Source organism: Oncorhynchus mykiss, chromosome 2, assembly GCF_013265735.2.
Source record: "Oncorhynchus mykiss isolate Arlee chromosome 2, USDA_OmykA_1.1, whole genome shotgun sequence".
NCBI lineage: Eukaryota > Metazoa > Chordata > Actinopteri > Salmoniformes > Salmonidae > Oncorhynchus > Oncorhynchus mykiss.
In genome coordinates, this window is record NC_048566.1 from 73,409,052 (window position 1) to 73,430,327 (window position 21,276).

General features: G+C 41.9%; 2 protein-coding genes across 5 annotated transcripts in view; one reads left to right on the forward strand and one right to left on the reverse strand.

Moving 5' to 3' along the window:
• Positions 1 to 9,787, forward strand: slc28a1 (solute carrier family 28 member 1). Of its 4 annotated transcripts, XM_036955208.1 has the most exons (19): positions 61 to 253; positions 519 to 592; positions 680 to 756; positions 1,359 to 1,450; positions 1,723 to 1,912; positions 2,018 to 2,159; positions 2,468 to 2,581; positions 2,970 to 3,044; positions 3,141 to 3,221; positions 3,361 to 3,441; positions 6,157 to 6,282; positions 6,400 to 6,530; positions 6,660 to 6,828; positions 7,146 to 7,343; positions 8,596 to 8,677; positions 8,785 to 8,883; positions 9,040 to 9,145; positions 9,248 to 9,307; positions 9,349 to 9,787. In XM_036955208.1, exons 1-19 carry the CDS (start codon positions 250 to 252, stop codon positions 9,353 to 9,355), a joined length of 1,908 nt encoding a protein of 635 aa, XP_036811103.1. In that variant the 5' UTR covers positions 61 to 249; the 3' UTR covers positions 9,356 to 9,787. The 4 variants fall into 4 exon arrangements, with proteins under 4 accessions (XP_021427020.1, XP_036811103.1, XP_021427010.1 ...); XM_021571345.2 differs by having other exon boundaries at positions 1 to 253; positions 522 to 592; positions 9,248 to 9,787; XM_021571335.2 differs by having other exon boundaries at positions 63 to 253; positions 9,248 to 9,787.
• alpk3a (alpha-kinase 3a) overlaps positions 9,564 to 21,276 on the reverse strand; it is a 22,181-nt gene continuing 10,468 nt past the window's right edge. Inside the window, exons 6-14 of the mRNA XM_021571322.2 lie at positions 15,250 to 17,683; positions 14,855 to 15,002; positions 14,099 to 14,226; positions 13,962 to 13,997; positions 13,547 to 13,821; positions 13,005 to 13,093; positions 12,599 to 12,816; positions 12,459 to 12,507; positions 9,564 to 12,298 (exon numbers count right to left, since the gene is read on the reverse strand). Coding sequence (XP_021426997.2) covers positions 11,929 to 12,298; positions 12,459 to 12,507; positions 12,599 to 12,816; positions 13,005 to 13,093; positions 13,547 to 13,821; positions 13,962 to 13,997; positions 14,099 to 14,226; positions 14,855 to 15,002; positions 15,250 to 17,683 — 3,747 coding nt within the window. The 3' untranslated portion in view covers positions 9,564 to 11,928. The remainder of the gene's footprint in view (positions 12,299 to 12,458; positions 12,508 to 12,598; positions 12,817 to 13,004; positions 13,094 to 13,546; positions 13,822 to 13,961; positions 13,998 to 14,098; positions 14,227 to 14,854; positions 15,003 to 15,249; positions 17,684 to 21,276) is intronic.

The window sequence follows — 21,276 nt, forward strand, 5'->3', positions numbered from 1 at the left end:
GAATTATTTGGTTTCCAAAGTAAACAGAATGCCTCTAATCTAATATTTATTTTAAATGGTCTATCAATAAATCAATCCCAACACTTGCCACGTGCATGCCTACGTCAAGGACTGCCTGAGAAACTGATTAAAGCTCCTCTTGAACTTGTCTGTTAATTTATGACAAGATTTCTCAAGGAGGGCAGTGTATATGTCCCGACACAGTATTTTGCAACATAGCATTCGTCACACAGACTAAGAACACTCACAATGAGTAAGTTATTGGCATTCCTGTTGTCCTGAATTGAACGTTTAAGGATGTTTTGAACAGATTGTGTGTGTTTTGAGGACTTTTTTCCACAAGATGACGATGAGGATAGTGTTTGAATGCTTTCGCCTTCCCTGGGTGCTAGAATCTCAACGTGTTTCACAGAGGAAATACAGATTTAAGATGTGACGTTTTTGGCTCCATTGAGTGTGGTGAACATTGTTTTTCAAACAGCTGATACAAATGACTAAACTTTGCCTCTCTTTTACAGCAGAAGCCACTGGTACAGCGCTCAAAGTTCTGTCTCATGTTAATGGGGTGGTCAATGAGGGATTTGAAACACAGGTATGTAAAGAAAAAATTGCATGCTTACATGTTTCAGCATGTACAGTATGTGAATTGTTGAATAAACAGACACTTCATTCCTCTCAGGGGGATAGCATTTCAGTTAGTAACAGAAGCAGTTTCAAAGAGGAGCACTCAAGAAAAGGATTGGGATTATATTTAAGGTATGCCAATCAAACTAAAGGGCTAAAGTTTGTAGTGTTTATTGTGGTGCACACACATCAGCATACACATCAGCATACACATCAGCATACACATCAGCATACACATCAGCATAACGTTTTGAATGTTGATTCTGAGAAACAGATTTAATCAACACCTCGTTGCAGGGATGTAGAACACACACTACAGTACTTCACTGCAAAAGTTTGACTCAAATCAAAATTAGTTTAGTTTCGTCTCACCCACTCAATAACATGTTGTTATTAGTATCAGTAAATGTTCTGTACATTGTGCAGAGCGAGAGACAAAACCATTTTTCTGCAATGTGTTTATTTGATTGAATTCCAACCTCAGATAATCTTCTTGTCCCTGCTTTTATCTTGAGCTATCCTATTTCATGAAGTCCTCTTCATGTTTATGAACTCATAAGAGAAACCTCCCAATATAAATACAAGGCAGCGTAGTCCATTACCTGACGCCACGTCAAGCTATTGTGCAGAAAAAAAGACAAGTTGTAATGTCTTTGTTGATTATTAGATAAATATAAGAATGGCTGTTTGTAATATGCCGTGGTAACTAACCTGTTCTTTGATTGGTTCTTTAGTAAGGTTTCCAAGCCTATTAATGCCACAGAGGATTACTTTAGAGCTCACGCCAAAACCATCAAATACATTGTACTGGGCTTGCTTGGAGCAGGTATTTTATTTGAATTTAACCCTAACAAATGTACTGTATTGGGCTTCTAATTTACAAACTCATTGCTAGATATAGGTGTCGCCTTTTGTGCAAATACCAGAAAATAAAACCAGACTGAATGAGAAAATTGTACACTATCCTATGAATTATCCTATGAATTATCCTATGAATTATCCTATGAAAGTGAAATGTTCTAAGAATCAGTCCCCTGACAATTTCTCATCACAACAATGTGATGCTCTTTTGATATTACCTTTGTTTCTATATCACAGGCTATGTGGCATACTTCATCACAGCATGCATAGTAGACTTTGAGAGGGCCATTGCCCTTGTGGTCCTCACCAGTTTGGCAGTTGTCTCCAAAGCCTATGACCTTGTGAAGACATACCATGGAGATAGCATAACCAAATGTTTCATACCAGCTCAAAGATGCTTCAACAATTTCCGGGGATGGATAATAGGGTAAGAAGCTATTTCATATGGACACTTTAAATGGTCTGAGAAAATGAATTAATTTGGTGAGTGTATTTTCCTCTGTTGACTGAGAGTCTGTTGTGGGTTCTTTAGAGTTTTCGTTGTTGCGGTGCTGGTTCTGCTAGTGACTTGGCTCGTTGTGGACACAAGCAAGCGACCAGAGCAGCTCATCTCATTTGGAGGGGTCTGCATGTTCATTCTAGTCATTTTCATCTTCTCAGCCCACAGGACAGAGGTAAGCTTAACATCACAGCAGATCGCTCCGATCCCATCACAGGATGAGAGTGGCCAGGCTTTCCCTTAATGCATGTCTACCTATAATAACACATGATTGGTTATAACCGCTTATCTATGACTGTTTTTTTTAGACTTTGAATTTCCTGTGGACTTCCTTAATTTGGCCTTGTATGTCTTTTACCAGTTACGCCTAGTAATTCCTTCCATTGACTCACCAATTTATGGAGAATCACTTGTTAAACAATAATACATATCCAAACATTGTTTGAAGAGTATGTCAAGTGTGTTTGTTTGTCTCTGTTTCAGGTGGCATGGAGGTCAGTTTTTTGGGGTCTTGGTTTACAATTCTGTATCGGACTGTTTGTCATAAGGACAGAGCCAGGACTCACAGCCTTCCAATGGCTTGGAGAGCAAGTGCAGGTATCCTTGTTGCTGAACTGCTCCTTATCTCCTTATCTTAAAGAAGTAAACCTTAACTACCTGGAAATTGTCCTTGTATCTGGGAGGTCCCTCTTTTATGAGGCACAGTGAAATCTCATAGATGGCCCATGAAGCTATCTACAACAACTTTTTTTAAAAACTATTTCACCTTTATTTAACCAGGTAGGCCAGTTGAGAACAAGTTCTCATTTACAACTGCGACCTGGCAGACTCTCTAATCTAAAACTGCTATTTTGTCTTAACCATTGATTTGAGACAGTATTATGTAAGTAACAATTGTAGCTAGTTGCATGGAATGACAAACTATGATTCTCATTGTTGACATGAATACAAATGAGAAGATAATCATATTTTCCCTCGTTTTCAGATATTCTTGAACTACACAAAACACGGGTCATCATTTGTTTTTGGACCACTAGTATGCAACATCTTTGCATTTCAGGTCAGTGAGCAATAGTTCAGTAGATGTACTAGAAACATTTATTTATTTGATAATGAATCCAGGATTGATCAATATATGTCCCTGTTCCTTCTCCAGGCTTTGCCCATTGTGATATTCTTCAGCAGTGTGATGTCAGTTCTTTATTTCCTTGGAATAATGCAATGGCTCATCATTAAGGTAAGAGACCTTCAAACATTAAGCCCAAAATGAAGCTTCTGTGTTATGTTTGGGCACAGTCATATACATATGGCTCTAGGTTTTTGTGTGTACTGTATGATTTATGTTAACAAGAAAACATGTGTTTTTCCCCTTTCAGATCGCATGGGTAATGCAGATAACGATGGGAACCTCACCCACTGAGACCTTGAGTGTTGCAGGCAACATATTTGTTGGACAGGTACATTTGCCTGTTTGTAGTTGAGGGTATTTCAGTTCCTACTTCAATATAAGAATTATTGGAGGATACATATACTGAAGATAACACCATTGTAGTAATTACACTAAGTGATGTTTACACTTCACAATGTCTTACAAAGTAATATTGATGAGGATTAGGACATACAAAGTTGATTTACTGTTTAACAGATTACATTTTTTGAAAAGTGAGGCGAGCGAATAAAAATTAATTATGACAAAATACAATACAATTTGTAAAAATACTAAACAACCTTAGTAAAACACCTAGTCTTACCAAGAGATTTTAGCCTTTTAAATAAGGGTTTTGCAATGACAGTCACAGGGACCACAGTTTGAGTCCTGGTCAGGGTAACCCCCTAATTATCCCTCGAGAACTCAAGGGCATTTAGCACATTGTGCTGTGGACAATAAAAGGCCACTCTAAAATGTTTTTTTTTCTTCTCACAACACAATGCCACGGATGTCTCAAGTTTTGAGGGAGCGTGCAATTGGCATACTGACTGCAGGAATGTCTACCAGTGTCACGAGTCCGACCGAGGGTGGCTTCCCTTCCCGGTCGGGTGGCGCTCGGCGGTCGTCGTCACCGGCCTATTAGCTGCCACTGATTGTCTTTCCTCCCCCTCCTTGTATGTTTATTGGTAGCACCTGTTTGTGATGATTAGTTGGGCTTCTTTAGACAGCCGGCCCGCCTGTTTGTTGTGCGGGATTAATTATTGTAACCTTCGGCTCTGTAGTAGAGGAACGTGTTTGTTCCTGGTCGTGCATTTTTCAGTTGTACATTTTTCATTCCCCGTGTTTGGGGCCCGTTAGTATTGTGAGCACCCTGTGGTGCGTTGGTGCAATTAAAGAGCACAGCATTGCACTCTCTGTCTCCTGCGTTTGACTCCACACCCACGACACCCGGAGCATTACAACCAGAGTTGTTGCCAGAGAATGTAATGTTATTTTCTCGAACAAGGTCATTTTAGAGAATTTGAAAGTATGTCCAACCGGCCTCACAACCGCAGAACACGTGTAACCACGCCAGCCCAGGACCTCCACACCCGGCTTCTTCCCCTGCGAGATTGTCAGACACCAGCCACCCAGACAGATGATGAAACTGTGGGTTTGCACAACCAAAGAATTTCTGCACCAACTGTCAGAAACCATCTCAGGGAAGCTCATCTGCGGGCTTGTCATCCTCACCAGGGTATTGACCTGACTGCAGTTCGGCATCGCAACTCACTTTCTTGGGCAAATCCTAATTTTCGATAGCCACTGGCACGCTGGAGAAGTGTGCTCTTCACAGATGAATCCCGGTTTCAACTGTACCGGGCAAATGGCAGACGGCGTCGTGTGGGCAAGCGGTTTGCTGATGTCAACGTTGTGAACAGAGTGCCCCATGGTGGCGGTGGGGTTATGATATGGTCTGGCATAAGCTACGGACAACGAACACAATTTGATTTTATCAATGGCAATTTGAATGCACAGAGATACTGTGACGAGATCCTGAAGCCCAATGTTGTACAATTCATCCGCCTCCTTCACCTCATGTTTCAGCATGATAATGCACAGCCCCATGTCGCAAGGATCTGAACACAATTCCTGGAAGCTAAAAATGTCCCAGATATTCCATAGCCTGCATACTCACCAGACATCACCCATTTAGCATGTTAGGGATGCTCTGGATCGACATGTACAACAGTGTGTTCCAGTTCCCACCAATATCGGGGCAGCAGGTAGCCTAGCGATTGGATTATTGGGCCAGTAACTGAAAGGTTGCTAGATCGAATCCCCGAGCTGACAAGGTAAAAATCTGTCATTCTCTCCCGAATAAGGCAGTTAACCCACTGTTCCCAGGCCGTCATTGTAAATAAGAATTTGTTCTTAACTGACTTGCCTTGTTAAATTAAGGTTAAATAAAAAAATATCCAGCGACAGTCATTGAAGAGGAGTGGGACAACATTCCACAGGCCACATCCAACAGCCTGATCAACTCTATGTGGAGGAGATGTGACGTGCTACATGAGGCAAATGGTGTTCACACCAGATACTGACTGGTTTTCTGATCCACACACCTACCTTTTACAAAATATACATCTGTGACCAAGAGATGCATATCTGTATTCCCAGTCATGTGAAATCTTTAGATTAGGGCCTAACAAATGTATTTCAATTGACTGATTTCCTTATATGAACTCTAACACAGTAAAATCTTAAAAAATTATCAAATTATTCCTTTGATTCACATAATTCAGTCCACCATGACTGCTGAAATCATGTGAATCAAATTATTCATTTGTTTATTGCGAACAGTCATTTTAGGTATAAAATATTTAGCTAGCCTTTGTTTTGGATTATGTGGCTGCAAAACTTGTTTTGTAGATACTTCAAGTTGATTTGGGCATTCAATTTATGGGACATTACAATTCAATTAAACACTTCTAAGGTAAGATGAATAGGGCTAAACTAAAAAAGGTACATTTCCTGTAGAAAATGTGTGTGATTGTTTCAGCCGTTTAAAAATATTTGTATGGTAATTGTTCATTTCGTCAAATTATTTTGTAAATTCATCGATTCAATCGTTCCAATCATTATTTAAAAAAAATGTGAAGTTTATCATTAAATCAACTTGGTTAGGCTTAGCTGATTCTATCCACTTGCTGTGTAGAATTATTAATTAAAGCATTCCTCTTTATAATGTTTTCTTCATCAGACTGAAGCGCCATTGCTGATTCGCCCCTATTTGAAGGACATGACCAAATCTGAAGTGCATGCTGTCATGGTTGGAGGCTTTGCCACCATTGCAGGAAGTGTGATGGGTGCATTCATCTCATTTGGGGTAAGACCAAAGAGTCATCCCTCCAATGCACCCAGTTTTCCATCTTTTGTCTCAGTTAATTTTAATGTAACTGATCTTCATCGTTATGTGAGATTGAGATTGCTCAATGCCCCACAGATTGATGCATCCTCTATGATATCTGCCTCTGTAATGGCTGCCCCATGTGCCTTGGCAATCTCCAAGCTGTCCTATCCAGAGACAGAAGAGAGCAAATTTACATCAGAGGAAAATATCAAAGTGGCTTGTGGGTATGTGTTTTTGTGTTTTGTGTTTGTGTGTATGTGTTTGCCATTTACTGATTTTTTACATTCCCCTGCATTTTGTTGTATATATAATAGACTTTCTGTGGTTCATATTGGGCTGTCTTAACTCCCCAGTGATGAACAGAACATTTTGGAAGCAGCTAGCAGTGGAGCATCTACATCAATAGGCCTTGTTGCTAATATAGCTGCCAACTTGATTGCATTCCTTGCGATACTGGCATTCATCAATGCATCTCTTGGCTGGCTGGGAGGCCTGGTGGGATTTCCCTCTATCACATTTGAGGTATGCTCCAGGCAGCTCCACATACCTTAATCCCATTTCACATTCAAAGATCCTTCTGTCTTGACTTGACTTCCATGACTAACCCAGTACTTCGTGATGAGTGATGGACATGCTTTGGCATTTTTTTATTTAACAGCGCGTGATGCATGGCTGAATAAATAAGATAAGATAATTATTTCATTGTGCCTTGGTAAGATGTCCAAATCATCGAAATGTGTAAAATAATTTGATTAGAATATCTAAAGTTGATACTTTATGGACCGGAAACTATTAACCCCATTATTGACCCTTGCTCTTGCTGCACTTTGCACCCATAGATAATCTGTTCCTATGTGTTCATGCCTGTGGCCTTCATGATGGGGATACCATTTGAAGAGAGTTTCATAGTAGCGGAACTCATCGGCACCAAGCTCTTCCTCAATGAGTTTCTGGCATATCAGAAGCTGTCAGAGTTGAAGAGTAACAGAGTCAACGGTCTGGATGAAATGATTGGCGATGAGAGGCAATGGATCTCCGTGCGTATGCTTTCCCCACTCTTATAATTAGTGTACAAATACTGCATGTGCTTATTGGAAATTATTATGTGCATAAAATCATAAATACTACTGTACATGCATACTGTAGTATTTACTGATTATTCCCAAAACGTGGATTTGGTCACTGTTGGGGTTCGTTCCTTGTTCCTTGTCAATCATTGGCTCATTGGTGAAATTAGCATTATGACAATAGCTTTAATTAAATCATTCAAAATACTTTATTAATGCAATTGCAGACAGAAGTTGACAACAGGTACATAGCACGCATGTTTCCGAGTAAGTTCTGCAAAATAGAAAAGGTCCCAAGTTATTTTATTAAACCCGAAGTCCATCCCTAGTGATGTCACTGCATACGTTGTTACCTTCTACTCATCAGACCAAGCTCATGCATACACAGCTATATACACTTGCAAGAGAGATACAATAGTTCCAGTGTTTTCTAAGGCCTAGGCAGTAAATGTCCACTCCACAAGTTGATTAATTGTGGAATGTCTGACTTGTCTCTTATCTCTTACACTCCCCTGCAGAGTTCTGTCTCAGTCACACATTTCTCAGAACGTTTCTTTCTTTATAAGAGGCAGATAGACTAGAAAACAACTGTGGAACAATATTGTTAATCTGTAGTCTAGGACCCTGTAAATGTAATGAGGGAGGGGTCTTATAACCCCTATACCTCTTAATACAACATAAGCATAATCTATCATTATAATACATCAAACATTTGGTACAGCCCCCATCATGACCCCTAGGTGAACCCCTGACACCACATGTACATTCCTCCACATGTGTAAGACCTTTGTATTGACCTGTGTACTATGGAAGTTTCTTTGATGCTCTGTAAGTGTATCTTACATTTTAGTCATTTAACAGACACTTTTATCCAGAGCGACTTACAGTTAGAGCATTCATCTTAAGGGCTCCCGAGTGGCGCAGCGGTCTTAGGCACTGCATCTCAGTGCTAGAGGTGTCACTACAGACCCTGGTTTGATTCCAGGCTGTATAACAACCGGCCGTGATTCGGAGTCCCATAGGGCGGCGCACAATTGGCCCGTCATCATCTGTGTTAGGGTTTGGCTGGGGTAGGCCTTCATTGTAAATATATATATTTTTTCTTAATTGACTTGCCTAGTTAAATAAAGGTTAATTCAAATAAAATAAAGATAGCTAGGTGAGATAATCACATTACAGTTGTAGCACAATCTTCTACAGTACTGAGTTTCTACATTTACAGGTCAGATCAGAGATCATCTCCACTTTTGCTCTGTGTGGATTTGCCAATTTCAGCTCACTGGGGATCGTAATTGGAGGCCTTTGTGAGTATAAGATTCCACACTTTGTACCACCTTATCTTTCTCCATGTCTTGCCATCCATCAGAATATATTTTTAACAATTTCCGTATTTTGTGATGTTACTTTATAGCCTCCATATGCCCATCCAGAAGAGCCGACGTCTCCTCTTTGGTATTGAGAGCCCTGTTCACTGGGACCTGTGTGTCTCTGATTAATGCCTGTATTGCAGGTCTGTGCTTATTTTCACGTCAAAACTGTTCTTAATATTAGTTTCCTCATCATCTGCTCTCTCCTGGATGTGTCATCTCACACGTTTATTTTTAGATTAGTATGTGTAGGAGTGCAGGAGCATCATGTTTACTTTGTTTCTTTGTTACCTCTCCAGGTATTCTCTTTGTTCCTCCTGTTGACTGTTTGGATGTTTTCGGGACGTCCTTTTTCAACACCACAAATATAGACCTAAAAAACTGCTGTACTGATCTCTTTGGAAGGTAGGTTTGAACAAGTACAACAGTGAAAGAGGGGTTAGGAGCTGGATATAACATGTTTCTCTACATATAATTCTCCAAATCTAACCTAATACTTTATTGCAGCACTGTGAACAATGGGACCATCTCATTTGAGGGCTCCTGGAGCACGGTGACCAATGCCACTTTGTACTTTACGAACTGCTGTGATCTCTTTGATTATGCAGTTTGTAACTAGGTCTTCCTGTAAGTCATTTTATGTGTTAATTACCAGTGAGTAGATCAACTCATTCAGCTCTTTGTGTTTTCAGTATATATTATGTTTCATAACTTTTTTTCACATTTGATTGTATATATTTATACTATAAGTAATGTAGATTAAACTCCATCCAGAGATTACAAAATGAAGATAAAGCTTGTACAGATAAAACAAATCCTTTAACGGGTTTTTACAATTTTATTTATGATAAATATAGTTCTTTAGTTCTAAAGATTCACTCTTTCATTCAAAGAGTCAGAGAACAGATATATTGGAAATCAATGCAAAGAAATGCGGAAATGTGCTAAATAAGGATTGGAAATTGTAAGAGTGGATTATTTGCAGTGAGTAAATCAGTAAGTCAAATTCTGCATTGTATCTAAATAAACAGTATGTGAAAATATGAATATGAACGTTTGACATGAATTGTATGTACAAAATCACAACATAACATACCAGATATTACAGTGTCAGGGACATTCATTTCATTAGCATTCTGCCAACATATCAAACACTCTTAATCCCTCTTGCACGCTCTCACTCACACACTCACACACACATTCACATACTGTACGCTTCAAACTAGTGACAATATCCCCATCCCACCCCTCCCCCAGAAGTGTGAATGTTGAGAATGCATATCATTTTCAGTCACAAAAGTCAGCTGGAGGTGAGCTACTGCTTTACTGTGATCATGGGCCAGGTCCAAAGCAGTTTCTACATGGTTCTGATATTATAGCTCTTATTCTTTCACTTTGTGAGTTGACCCATTTAAATGGCACCAAACATGTGCATTCCAAAGTTAAAGTGTTTATTTCAGTAATCCCTTTATTGCTCTTCAACACTCAAGGTCAGTTAAAGAGTCAATCCTTTGAAGAACCAGGTTAAGGGGATCGGTGTACTGTACTGTTCCTTTGAAGAACCAGGTTAAGGGGATCGGTGTACTGTACTGTTCCTTTAAAGAACCAGGTTAAGGGGATCGGTGTACTGTACTGTTCCTTTGAAGAACCAGGTTAAGGGGATCGGTGTACTGTACTGTTCCTTTAAAGAACCAGGTTAAGGGGATCGGTGTACTGTACTATTCCTTTAAAGAACCAGGTTAAGGGGATCGGTCTATTGTACTGTTCCTTTAAAGAACCAGGTTAAGGGGATCGGTCTACTGTACTATTCCTTTAAAGAACCAGGTTAAGGGGATCGGTGTACTGTACTGTTCCTTTGAAGAACCAGGTTAAGGGGATCGGTGTACTGTACTGTTCCTTTAAAGAACCAGGTTAAGGGGATCGGTGTACTGTACTATTCCTTTAAAGAACCAGGTTAAGGGGATCGGTCTACTGTACTGTTCCTTTAAAGAACCAGGTTAAGGGGATCGGTCTACTGTACTATTCCTTTAAAGAACCAGGTTAAGGGGATCGGTGTACTGTACTGTTCCTTTAAAGAACCAGGTTAAGGGGATCGGTGTACTGTACTGTTCCTTTGAAGAACCAGGTTAAGGGGATCGGTGTACTGTACTGTTCCTTTAAAGAACCAGGTTAAGGGGATCGGTCTACTGTACTATTCCTTTAAAGAACCAGGTTAAGGGGATCGGTCTACTGTACTATTCCTTTAAAGAACCAGGTTAAGGGGATCGGTGTACTGTACTGTTCCTTTAAAGAACCAGGTTAAGGGGATCGGTGTACAGACTTAAGCATGTGAACATGTTCATTTCCAATGAACAGATTACAGGATTTGAACAAAGTTCAACAAAAATGAACTGAACTACTAAAACCTGGCAGTTTTCAAAAGGCAAGAAAACATTTGGCAAAAAAAGTGCACAAAAACATATTCCCAGTGAAGAGGCAAGAGTAGTGTTGTCTTTGCTCAGTGTTCGGAAGACTGTAATGCGTAGTTTAAGGACATAATAATGCCATAATAGAAACAAGTAGAGCATGCTATACGACCAACAGTAACAAGATCCAATTACTGTTCAACAAAAACAATTTCAATGACCAAGACTTATACATCCCAGATGTACAATGCAGTTGGTGCACTTCACTACCCTTGCATCTGCATCAAGCTATTAGAGCTCTGCTTACGGCCACGGCTTTGTATCCAGCACCATTGTTTCAACCACTTCACAAGTCTCTTCTTTTGAAGAGGACTGTACTGGATGTGAGAGAAAACTGTGTCCCATTTCCTTAGTGCTGGAAGTTTTCTTAAAGGTCCTGTACCTCCTCCACTCACTTAAACCATTTCAGCATAAAGCTGGAGAATGGGGAGTATCTCACTACTACTGATGGTTATTGAGAAATTCACAGTAATGTTATATAAATATCCCCTAGGGTGACCTATTCCCTAGATTTGAACTCATCTCCCTGTTTGTCTCTCCTTCTTGGATGAAGACTTTTCAGGCACAAGCTCTGTAACATTTTGTTCAAGGCCATGCTGGTCGTCCTTGCTTCAACCCAACTAAATACAGCAATGGGTGACAGGAAAACATAAAAAAGCTGAACGTTGGCGTGAAAGAAAAGGGAAGCTGCTTTGATATGTATTCCCTTTGGACGTTGCTACCTCATACCACAACTTTGATACTCTCCTCCGCCTTGGGTTTGGCTGTGGACTGGTTGTCTTCTGTCTCCCTAGTCTTTCTAGGCACCTTTGGGCTGGAGGTGGCCTTTCTGGTTGTCAAGGGGCTGTTCAGTCCTTTTCTTTGCAGCTGGGGGCTGGATGAGCCCAACTTCCTATTGTGCTGAGGGCTGGACGAGCCTAACTTCCTGCCGAGCAAGGGGCTCCGGGAGCCTTTGATCTTGGGGGGCTGCTGCAGGGTGTCCATGGGCTTCAGAGTTCTCAGGCTGAGGAGCCCACAGTAGTAGTTACACTGATGCTGGGTCAGGAACTGCTCAAACACCTTAGGATAACCATCATCTGTAAGGCCTTGATACCTGCAATGCAGAAGTAATTTCATAACTAAGAGTTGGATAAGATGATGTGGACCAACTGGTAAAACATTAACACAGTATAGACCTACTTCAAATACTAGCATCAATAGGTATTTCCATATGACAACCTAAATATATTATTCTGATATTTCGCTATACAAACCCCTTTGATTTCGTGACAATTCTAACTTTAGTGATCTTCGGTCCAACACCTGAAAGAAACAAAGTACATGGATCATATTGTTATTTGAACTGACTTTGTTCATCTTTTTGGGAATGACCCTGTCTGCTAATCTTTCTTACCCTCCAGCCCAGTAACCAGTAAGTTGCCGTTTGTCCATTGGTGGATCCAATGCTGGAAGGAGCAGCATTTCATTTCCACCTCTGAGGTGGCTCTGGTGATCAGCCTGCCTTTGGCATCCATCATACAGTACTTAAGGAAGATGCCCTTCAGGTCAGCCTCCACAGTGGCGTAAGGGACAGAGTTGGCAGGGCGGTACACCAGATAGAGAGGGATCACTCTGTGTAAAGATGCAGCAAAACAAAGGTGTTGGCACGTGCAGGGAAAGAATTACATAATCATACTCAGCTGTTTTTTGTCCTCAATTTACTCATACTATTGTGTATTGATAATGATCATTGATAAGTGTATTGATAAAAAACATGTTTTAATTATCAAAATATACATTGTAGTCATTATATTACTTACTCCAGTGAAAAGCCAAAGTTTTCAATCACCCTCGCCTCAGCTGCAAAGATTTTGCAATACTCTCGAACTGTGTTTTGGATTTTGCACTCCTGGTGAGACAAAATGTGAAGATATGCCATATGCATTTTCTCTACACTGAGGCTCTTCAATTCAATTGTTACACCAATCAACGCCGGTTATGCATTGGTATGAACCCTGGACTCAGTCTCTGACTCAGTACCCGAAAGCTATTATTCGATAACACCAAAAGACCAGGGTCATATGCATTAAGGCACACCGTAGCAAAATGTTTTGCAACAGAAAACTAAAGTTCAGGTAGTCCCTTCCCTCCCTGTTTCAGTCAATTTTCTTCTGTTTGGTGCCTAATAAATACGACCCAGTAGAGATGACTTCCTATGTTGCAATACCAAACAACAGCTGACCATTTCTGTACATTTTTTCAAGCTTAACACAGAAATGCAGAGTCGGAGCAATACATAACTCTATAGTAGAGCTGTTCTTGTGATGAAATGTACTGTACATACATGCACAATAAGACTCACTTGCTTAGTAATTTCCATGTTTTTCTCTGCAAGGTTGCTCTCCTGTTTGGTCCCATAGGCGATGGGGCTTTGTAATTTAATGATACAGGTGGTTCCGGACTCAAACACAGGGTCTAGGCCATAGATAACCTTCACCCTGCAGGCCTTATGTGCACAGCCCTCTCCCAGGTGGGCCTCCTGTGTCATGATGCGCCCAAAGAACTTCTCCCCCCAGTAGCCCGGGTCTGCTAGGCCTTTGGTGAATAGCATTGGAGTCATTTCCATCTCTTCTCCAACTGTAAAGAACACAATATGAATGTCAGAAGCTCTCCACATGAGTAGTAACACTGTTAGAATAATTGCTATAAGTTATCCAACAATACAGCAAGCAAATATAAGTTATTACTAAAAACCTCTCAGTGCCTGTGAGGCTTACCTTCTAAATCCTCCCGCAGGAAGTACTCTGAAAGTACTGCAGAAGAAGAGAAAACAATCACAAATGGTAACTCATGGAAAAAATTGTTGAAATAATATTGTGTGATTTCAAAATTATGTTCAGTTGACATCACTTACGGTCTACGCTGAGAAGGAAGTCAGTGGAATCTGTCCCAAATTCGTTCTTGATTGAGCAGCCATACACTCCACAATCTCGACTGGATGTCTGGACGATGGCCAGCGCCACTTGGCTTTCATCTCCTCCACTGGGAAATAAAGGAAAATAAACAGGTTGACGTGACACAAGGCATACGCTCACGGCATATTCAAACACTCACGGCATATTCAATATCGTATTCACCTCCACAAGAGGTCACTGTGAGACTGAGAGAGACAGTAGTGCTGCGTGCTGTGCTTGTCGAGGGGAGATTTTGCTGACCCAGCAGCCAATAGCACAGATCTAGACTTTAATGTCCCCTGGTGATTGCGAAATAGAGTGTCTCAGTTTACAGTGGCTGTGTCTGGCCTTGCGTCACAGTAAGGCTCAGAGCTGGGTGGACTCCCTGGTCACATGAGCTGGATACCTCTCCGAGTGAGAATGAAAGAATGCCATGACTGTGTGATGGCCACGCTGGTATAATTAAAGGCTGTTCATCTTCACAACATTAGTCCTTCATATATAGCATATGGCTCAGATTAACCAGTCTATTGGGCTATTAATTAATGTTTACAGAATCACTGTACAAAGCAACTGTTTTCATAGGGCTGGTGTCTAACACTGTAACTACATAATAATGGCTTTGATCAGGTTGAGTATAAATGATATTTCACCACTAGATTGTATTGCAAGCAGATACTGTAAACTCTGGGATGGGAGATTGCCTAGAGATTTACCTTCTTTTCACCTCTACTATCTCTTCCTCGTCCCTGTACCACTTGATGGTGGAGTCACTGAGCACGTTGAAGAACTGGCACCAGAGCTTCAAGTGTCCTGAGGCATCTGGGAAAGGCTCTCCCCTGATCTTACGGATAACCTGAGGAGCTGGTGGGAGAGGGAGGGGGGACAACAAGGTAAAGATATACTGTACATGATACTCTCTAATGTTTTCACTTCCTCCAGTGGAAGCTTCCTGATCAGCCCACCCTGATAGGAGACACGTGTCTACTGTACAGTCCCTGAGTTACCAACATCAAGAGATGAGCAAAACCACAATATTGTGTTAATGTAAAACAACTAACTAATTTAAAATCAAACACAATCTCCTACTTGTCCTATTTTATTGTTTTACCTTTGAAGGGGTTCTGCTTCTCCTTCTCAGGAGGTTTGACCTCAGTCTTGGGGCTCTCTGGCTCCTCAGTGCTGATCTCTTCCACAACTTTGGGCACCTCCAGGGTGGCCTTCCTACGGCTCAAAAGAGGGGACCGTCTCTCCAGCGGTGGGGTCTGTGAGCCTGCTGGGGCCTGCAGGAATGCTGCCCTGCGAGCCTGACTGGGTGACATATATGGAGCCTCCTTTTTGACCTGGGTGTCCAGCGGACTACCACCCACACCCAGTGCCACCACTACCCCAACCCCTTCTCCCTCCCTGGGGATGAAGATCTTGCGGCGAGCTCCAGAGGCCAGCTCTTCGGGCGTGGCAGAGCGGATGAGGGTCAGACTGTCCCTTCTTTTCAGCCTGGGGCTGCTCTCACAGGACAGGGAGGACGTTGGGGTGTCTCCAACACTCTGCTCCGATACTGCCTTCTCACTGTTAAGAGGGTCATCCACAGTAATGGCAGGGGGAGTCCTTGACGTGAGCCTGCGGAGACTGCTGGGACTCCTGGGGGGTGTTGGGGGTTTGACAGCAAGCCTTTCAATAGGGTTTCTTTCTCTTGGTTCATCGCCAATGATGTAAGACTCTATCCTTGACTCTTTGAGTGGTTTTACTTTTTCAGTTTCAGTAAAACTGATGTCCACAGCTTTTTGCATTGTTGTTACTTCTGTTGGCATTAAGGCTTTATATGACACAGAGAGGATGTTGTCTATCATACTCTGTTCCTTTGTTTCTATAGTCTGTTTCTGTGGCTCACTATGGGTTTTGTCAGACTTATAGGAAGTAACATTTTCAAAATCACTCTTGACCCCCCTGAGCATATCTGCCAATGATTCTGATTCTTTATTCTCATTTTTAGGAAGCTCCTTGCTTTCAGAAATAGGAGGGACCACACGCAGAGGCACACTGGGTGCTTCCTTTGGCTTTCCTCTATCTAAGACGGGGGGCTTGACATGTGGATATTCATGATCTATTTTCCTGAGTTTACTGTCATCAGTATAGGAAACATTTATTGCAGGAATTAACGTCTTTGTGAGCCACTCATTCTTTATGTTAGTTGACTGCTCTGCCGTAGGTGTTTTTGCCTCTTCAACTGGTTGTGGAACTTCCTGCAATTTCTCTGTTGGTCGGATGATTTCATCATTCCACATACTTTCTTGAGTGGGTGTCACATCTATAACCACTGGGGTAAAAGCTGAGCTGTTTTCTGCTATCATTATGCCTGACACATCATTTGCAACATCCTTTTGGAAAATGTCTGTCTCTGATGAAGGTTCATTGGGTGTAATAGGTATCAATGGCTGTGTAGGCTCTTTGACTTCTGCTTCCATAATCTCTATATTTGGTATAATCATTTGCTCTTCTTTTATCTGTTGTTCTGGCACAATTATTTTGATTTCTGGGATTCTAAGAGCAGAATCTACCATTCTAATCTGTGGTACATTTCCAAAGTATCCACCCAGATGAGTGGAATTAGCCTCTGGACTGGTAACTGATGCTGACACTGGTGGCACAGGGGACACAATGGCAGAGCCTTTCACAGGCTGGGTCTCTGAGTGGATCTTAGATTCACCCAGCACTTCCACCTTTATTTCAGTCACCTTTTCTTCTGTTTCAACATGTCTCTCAATTGTGCGGGTCAGCACTTCGTTTCTCTCTAAGTTCACATCCTTTTGCTCAGACATTTTCTGCACAATAGGTACCACCTGTTCTTGTATCTTCAGGTTGCCAAATGAACTGTCCACAAAAGTTTTCTCCAAAGCAGGAGTATATTCCACTTTTAAGGCACTTTCAAGGCTTTCCTCCAAAGCTAAGGTAGAATTCTCTTTTATGTTGAGATATTGGTCCCCCCCTGCCACAGGAGGGCATTCCTCTGGTGTATTTTGACCATCATTCTCTGAACTCTCTGGGAGCAAACTTTTGAAATGGATCTCCTTGTTATGTATCTTCTCTCTCCTCTCCTCTAAAACACTCACATTTAAAGTGGGACATGGTTGATTCTCTGCTTTGACATCACCTTTCTCTCCTTTCTCCTCAAAAGCACAATAACATTTATTTTGTGTCTCATAGACACTTCCAATGCCCTTCTCATCCACATGTATTACCTTCTCTTTCTCACTTTCTGTGGTTACTGTCATCAGGCCGAGGTTGACTGTGGGTGAGACATTATTGTTAGGAGCACTCCCGCTTTCACCCACACTAGTGCGGTTTGACATATGGGAACTTGCTCCACTGCTGGGGTCTGGGCTCCATGGAGTGTCAGATGGACCCTGTTTGTGTAAATCTTCAGTTTTGGCATCATGTCTTGTCACCTGATCAGTCCCGGAAGAAAACACTTGGATGTTTGGCTCATGTGGGGCTGAGACAATCACATGGGGGACAGGGTCTGCCTGGATCTGGTCCACAGTTGCCTTGAGGCAAAAACAAACACAGGTGTTTAGTACCACAAAACATCAACACACTCAAAAGGTATTTGGAAATCCCTGAACAACACAGTGGCGACCCGTCGTTCAGGGCAGGTGGGGCAGAGCCCCATCTGTTTTGAGCCCAACCTGTTTAGCTAAAAAAAAGGAAAAAAACATTTTGTTGTTGGATTTTGTTTGTTGCCTGTTTTACATGTTATTTTGGCAATAATACATGTCACATATCAGTTTGCAACAATGTAAAAAATGTATAATTGAGTTAATAAAGCCACATACAAACATGGTCTCTCTTTTGCTTTCTTGAGAAAGGCCGCTCCAAAATGCTGGTGTTTCAGCCTACAGTAGCTCAGTTCTTTCTGTGGTGGTGGGGCAGCCAGCAGAAAATACGGAGCATAGGGGTTAGTAATGTCCTCTAGTTGTAGCGTGATTGGCTCAGTGTTCTGTCACTCATGGGGACACTCCATCACCGCAAAATTTACGGGGAGAGCTCAAAAATTCAAGCCCCTTGGGTGCTGCCATAGATTTACATTAGAAGTGCCCATCCAAGAAGGCTAAAGGTCATTGGCCACAGATAAAATTAAGTCAAATCACGTTATATCTACCGTTGCTTTTATTGGACTGATCCACATCATACTTTCATAATCTTAGCTAGCAAACTAGCAGTCATCATCATGAATCAAGTCGACAATCTACTGGCAAATCCTTTTCAATCCTTATCATATGAAGAGAAATAATGAAGAGCAATAATAGATAAAACATATCCGTGCTCGTGGACATGAACATTACACAACAAGTTGGAAATTGCAAATTTAACAATGAGTGGTTTGGAAGGAATCAGTGGTTAACTGCAAGTGTTGAAAAGCAATCACTAGCCTGCGAGTCAGTGGAGTCGGTGTGTGGTCCAAGTCTGGGTTTAAGGGTGTCTTTTCCGAGAGTAAAAAAATAATCATTCAACATTGGCCATGCTGTCAATCCAGCATGACTTCTGCCGTGTTCAAAACAACTGGAAAATCAGAACTGAGATATCCCAGACTTCAGTTAGTTCAAAACAACTGGAAAATCAGAACTGAGATATCCCAGACTTCAGTTAGTTCAAAACAACTGGAAAATCAGAACTGAGATATCCCAGACTTCAGTTAGTTCAAAACAACTGGAAAATCAGAACTGAGATATCCCAGACTTCAGTTAGTTCAAGACAACTGGAAAATCAGAACTGAGATATCCCAGACTTCAGTTAGTTCAAGACAACTGGAAAATCAGAACTGAGATATCCCAGACTTCAGTTAGTTCAAGACAACTGGGAACTCATAAAAAAATTAGCTCTGACTGGGAAAATATTTTTTGAACAGTCATCCAACTCTAGATTGCAAGTCGGGAACTCAGGCCTCTTTCTAGACCTCCGACCGGAAGATCCCTGACATCATGATTCAACCTTGTTTTTTTCTGAGTTCACAGTTGTCTTGAAAGCACCATAAATATAGAGAATACCAGACTTGATGACAAAGTTTGATGACAAGATTTGCCTACGAAGGACCGTCACGCCACCTTCCTGTTCAAGTGAGCACAGCACAACAAGGTGGGTCCAAAAATGTCTTGTATGCTGCTGCATAAATGATGTAATATGTCAGGGAGATATGTATACTGTAGCTAAGAAAGTAATACTAAGTGTATGTTGTGTAGTAAGCTGTTAGTAGCCCATGTGCCTCAACCTAATAATTTGGTCCCTTTTCCCCTCATAATTTAGCCTTCTGTTCTGACTTGGTGGTGCACATTTAGCCTATAGCCTGTTTTAGAGAAATGTCATCATCAAATATTATAAGACCTTTCATTGTCTGCTTATGGGTCCCCTTTATTTCAAATCAAATCAAATTGTATTTGTCACATGTGCCGAAGACCTTACGTGAAATGCTTACTTACCAGCCCTTAACCAACAAAGCAGTTCAAGAAATAGAGTTAAGAAAATATTTGCTATATATAACACAATAAGATTACGTAACAACAATGAGGCTATATACAGGGGGTACCGGTACCAGGGGATCAATGTAAAGAGTCCCGCTGGCCATTTGATTAACTGTTCAGCAGTCTTAAGACTTGGGGGTAGAAGCTGTTAAGGAGCCTTTTGGACCTAGACTTGGTGCTCCGGTACCGCTTGCCATGCGGTAGCAGAGAGAACAGTCTATGACTTGGGTGACTGGAGTCTTTGACAGTTTTTTGGGCTTTCCTCTCTGACAGCGCCTAGTATACAGGTCCTGGATGACAGGAAGCTTGGCCCCAGTGACGTATTGGGCAATACGCACTACCCTCTGTAGCGCCTTACAGTCGGATGCTGAACAGTTGCCATACCAGGTGGTGATGCAACCGATCAGGATGCTCTCGATGGTGCAGCTGTAGAACTTTCTGAGCATCAGCGGACCCATGACAAATATTTTCAGTCTCCTGAGGGGGAAAAGGTGTTGTCGTGTCCTCTTCACGACTGTCTTGATGTGTTTGGAACATGACAGTTTGCTGGAGTAGTGGACACTAATGAATTTGAAACTCTAGAGCCGCTCCACTACAGCCCTCCTTTTCCTGTAGTCCACGATCATCTCCTTTGTCCTGCTCATATCTGACCTCCTCTCTGACCTCCTCCCTATAGGCTGTCTCATCGTTGTCGGTGATCAGGCCTACTGTCATCAGAAAACTTAATGATGCTGTTGAAGTCGTGCTTGGCCACGCAGTTGTGAGTGAACAGGGACTACAGGAAGGGACTAAGCACGCACCCCTAAGGGGAACCGGTGTTGATGATCAGCATGGGAGACGTGTTGTTGCCTACCCTTACCACCTGGGGGTGGCCGTCAGAAAGTCCAAGATCCAGTTGCAGAGGGAAGTGTTTAGTCTACGGTGTTGAACACTGAGCTGTAGTCAACAAACAGCATTCTCACATAGGTGTTCCCTTTGTCCGGTGAGAAAGGGCAGTATGGAGCGCGATTGAGATTGTGTCATCTGTGGATCTGTTGGGGTGGTATGTGAATAAGAGCGAGTCTAGGGTTTCCGGGATGTTGGTGTTGATGTGAGCCATGACCAGCCTTTCAAAGCACTTCATGGCTACGATGTGAGTGCTACAGGGCGGTAGTCATTTAGGCAGGTTACCTTCGCATTCTTGGGCACAGGGACTATAGTGGTCGGCTTGAAACATATGGGTATTACAGACTCGGTCAGGGAGAGGTTTAAAATGTCAGTGAAGACACTTGCCAGTTGGTCCGCGCATGCTCTGAGTACACACCCTGGTAATACGTCTGGCCCAGCGGTCTTGTGAACAGTGACCTGTTTAAAAGTCTTGCTCACATCGGCTACGGAGAGCGTGATCACACATTTGTCTGGGAACAGCTGGAGCTTCCATGCATGCTTCAGCGTTGCTTGCCTCGAAGCGAGCATAAAAGGCAGTTAGCTCGTCTGGTGGGCTTGTGTCACTGGGCAGCTTGCGGCTATTGTTTTATACCATCTATTGCATCTTTCCTATGCCGCTTGGTCATTGCTCATCCATATATTTATTCCATATACTTATTCCATTCCTTTACTTAGATTTGTGTGTATTAGAAAGT

What these genes read in the sequence shown, in the direction of transcription:
- slc28a1 (XM_021571335.2), top strand. An exon ending in ACTGGGCTTGCTTGGAGCAG is followed by an intron (nt 1,451 to 1,722) that starts GTATTTTATTTG and finishes TCTATATCACAG; the next exon opens with GCTATGTGGCATACTTCATC. An exon ending in AATATCAAAGTGGCTTGTGG is followed by an intron (nt 6,531 to 6,659) that starts GTATGTGTTTTT and finishes TTAACTCCCCAG; the next exon opens with TGATGAACAGAACATTTTGG.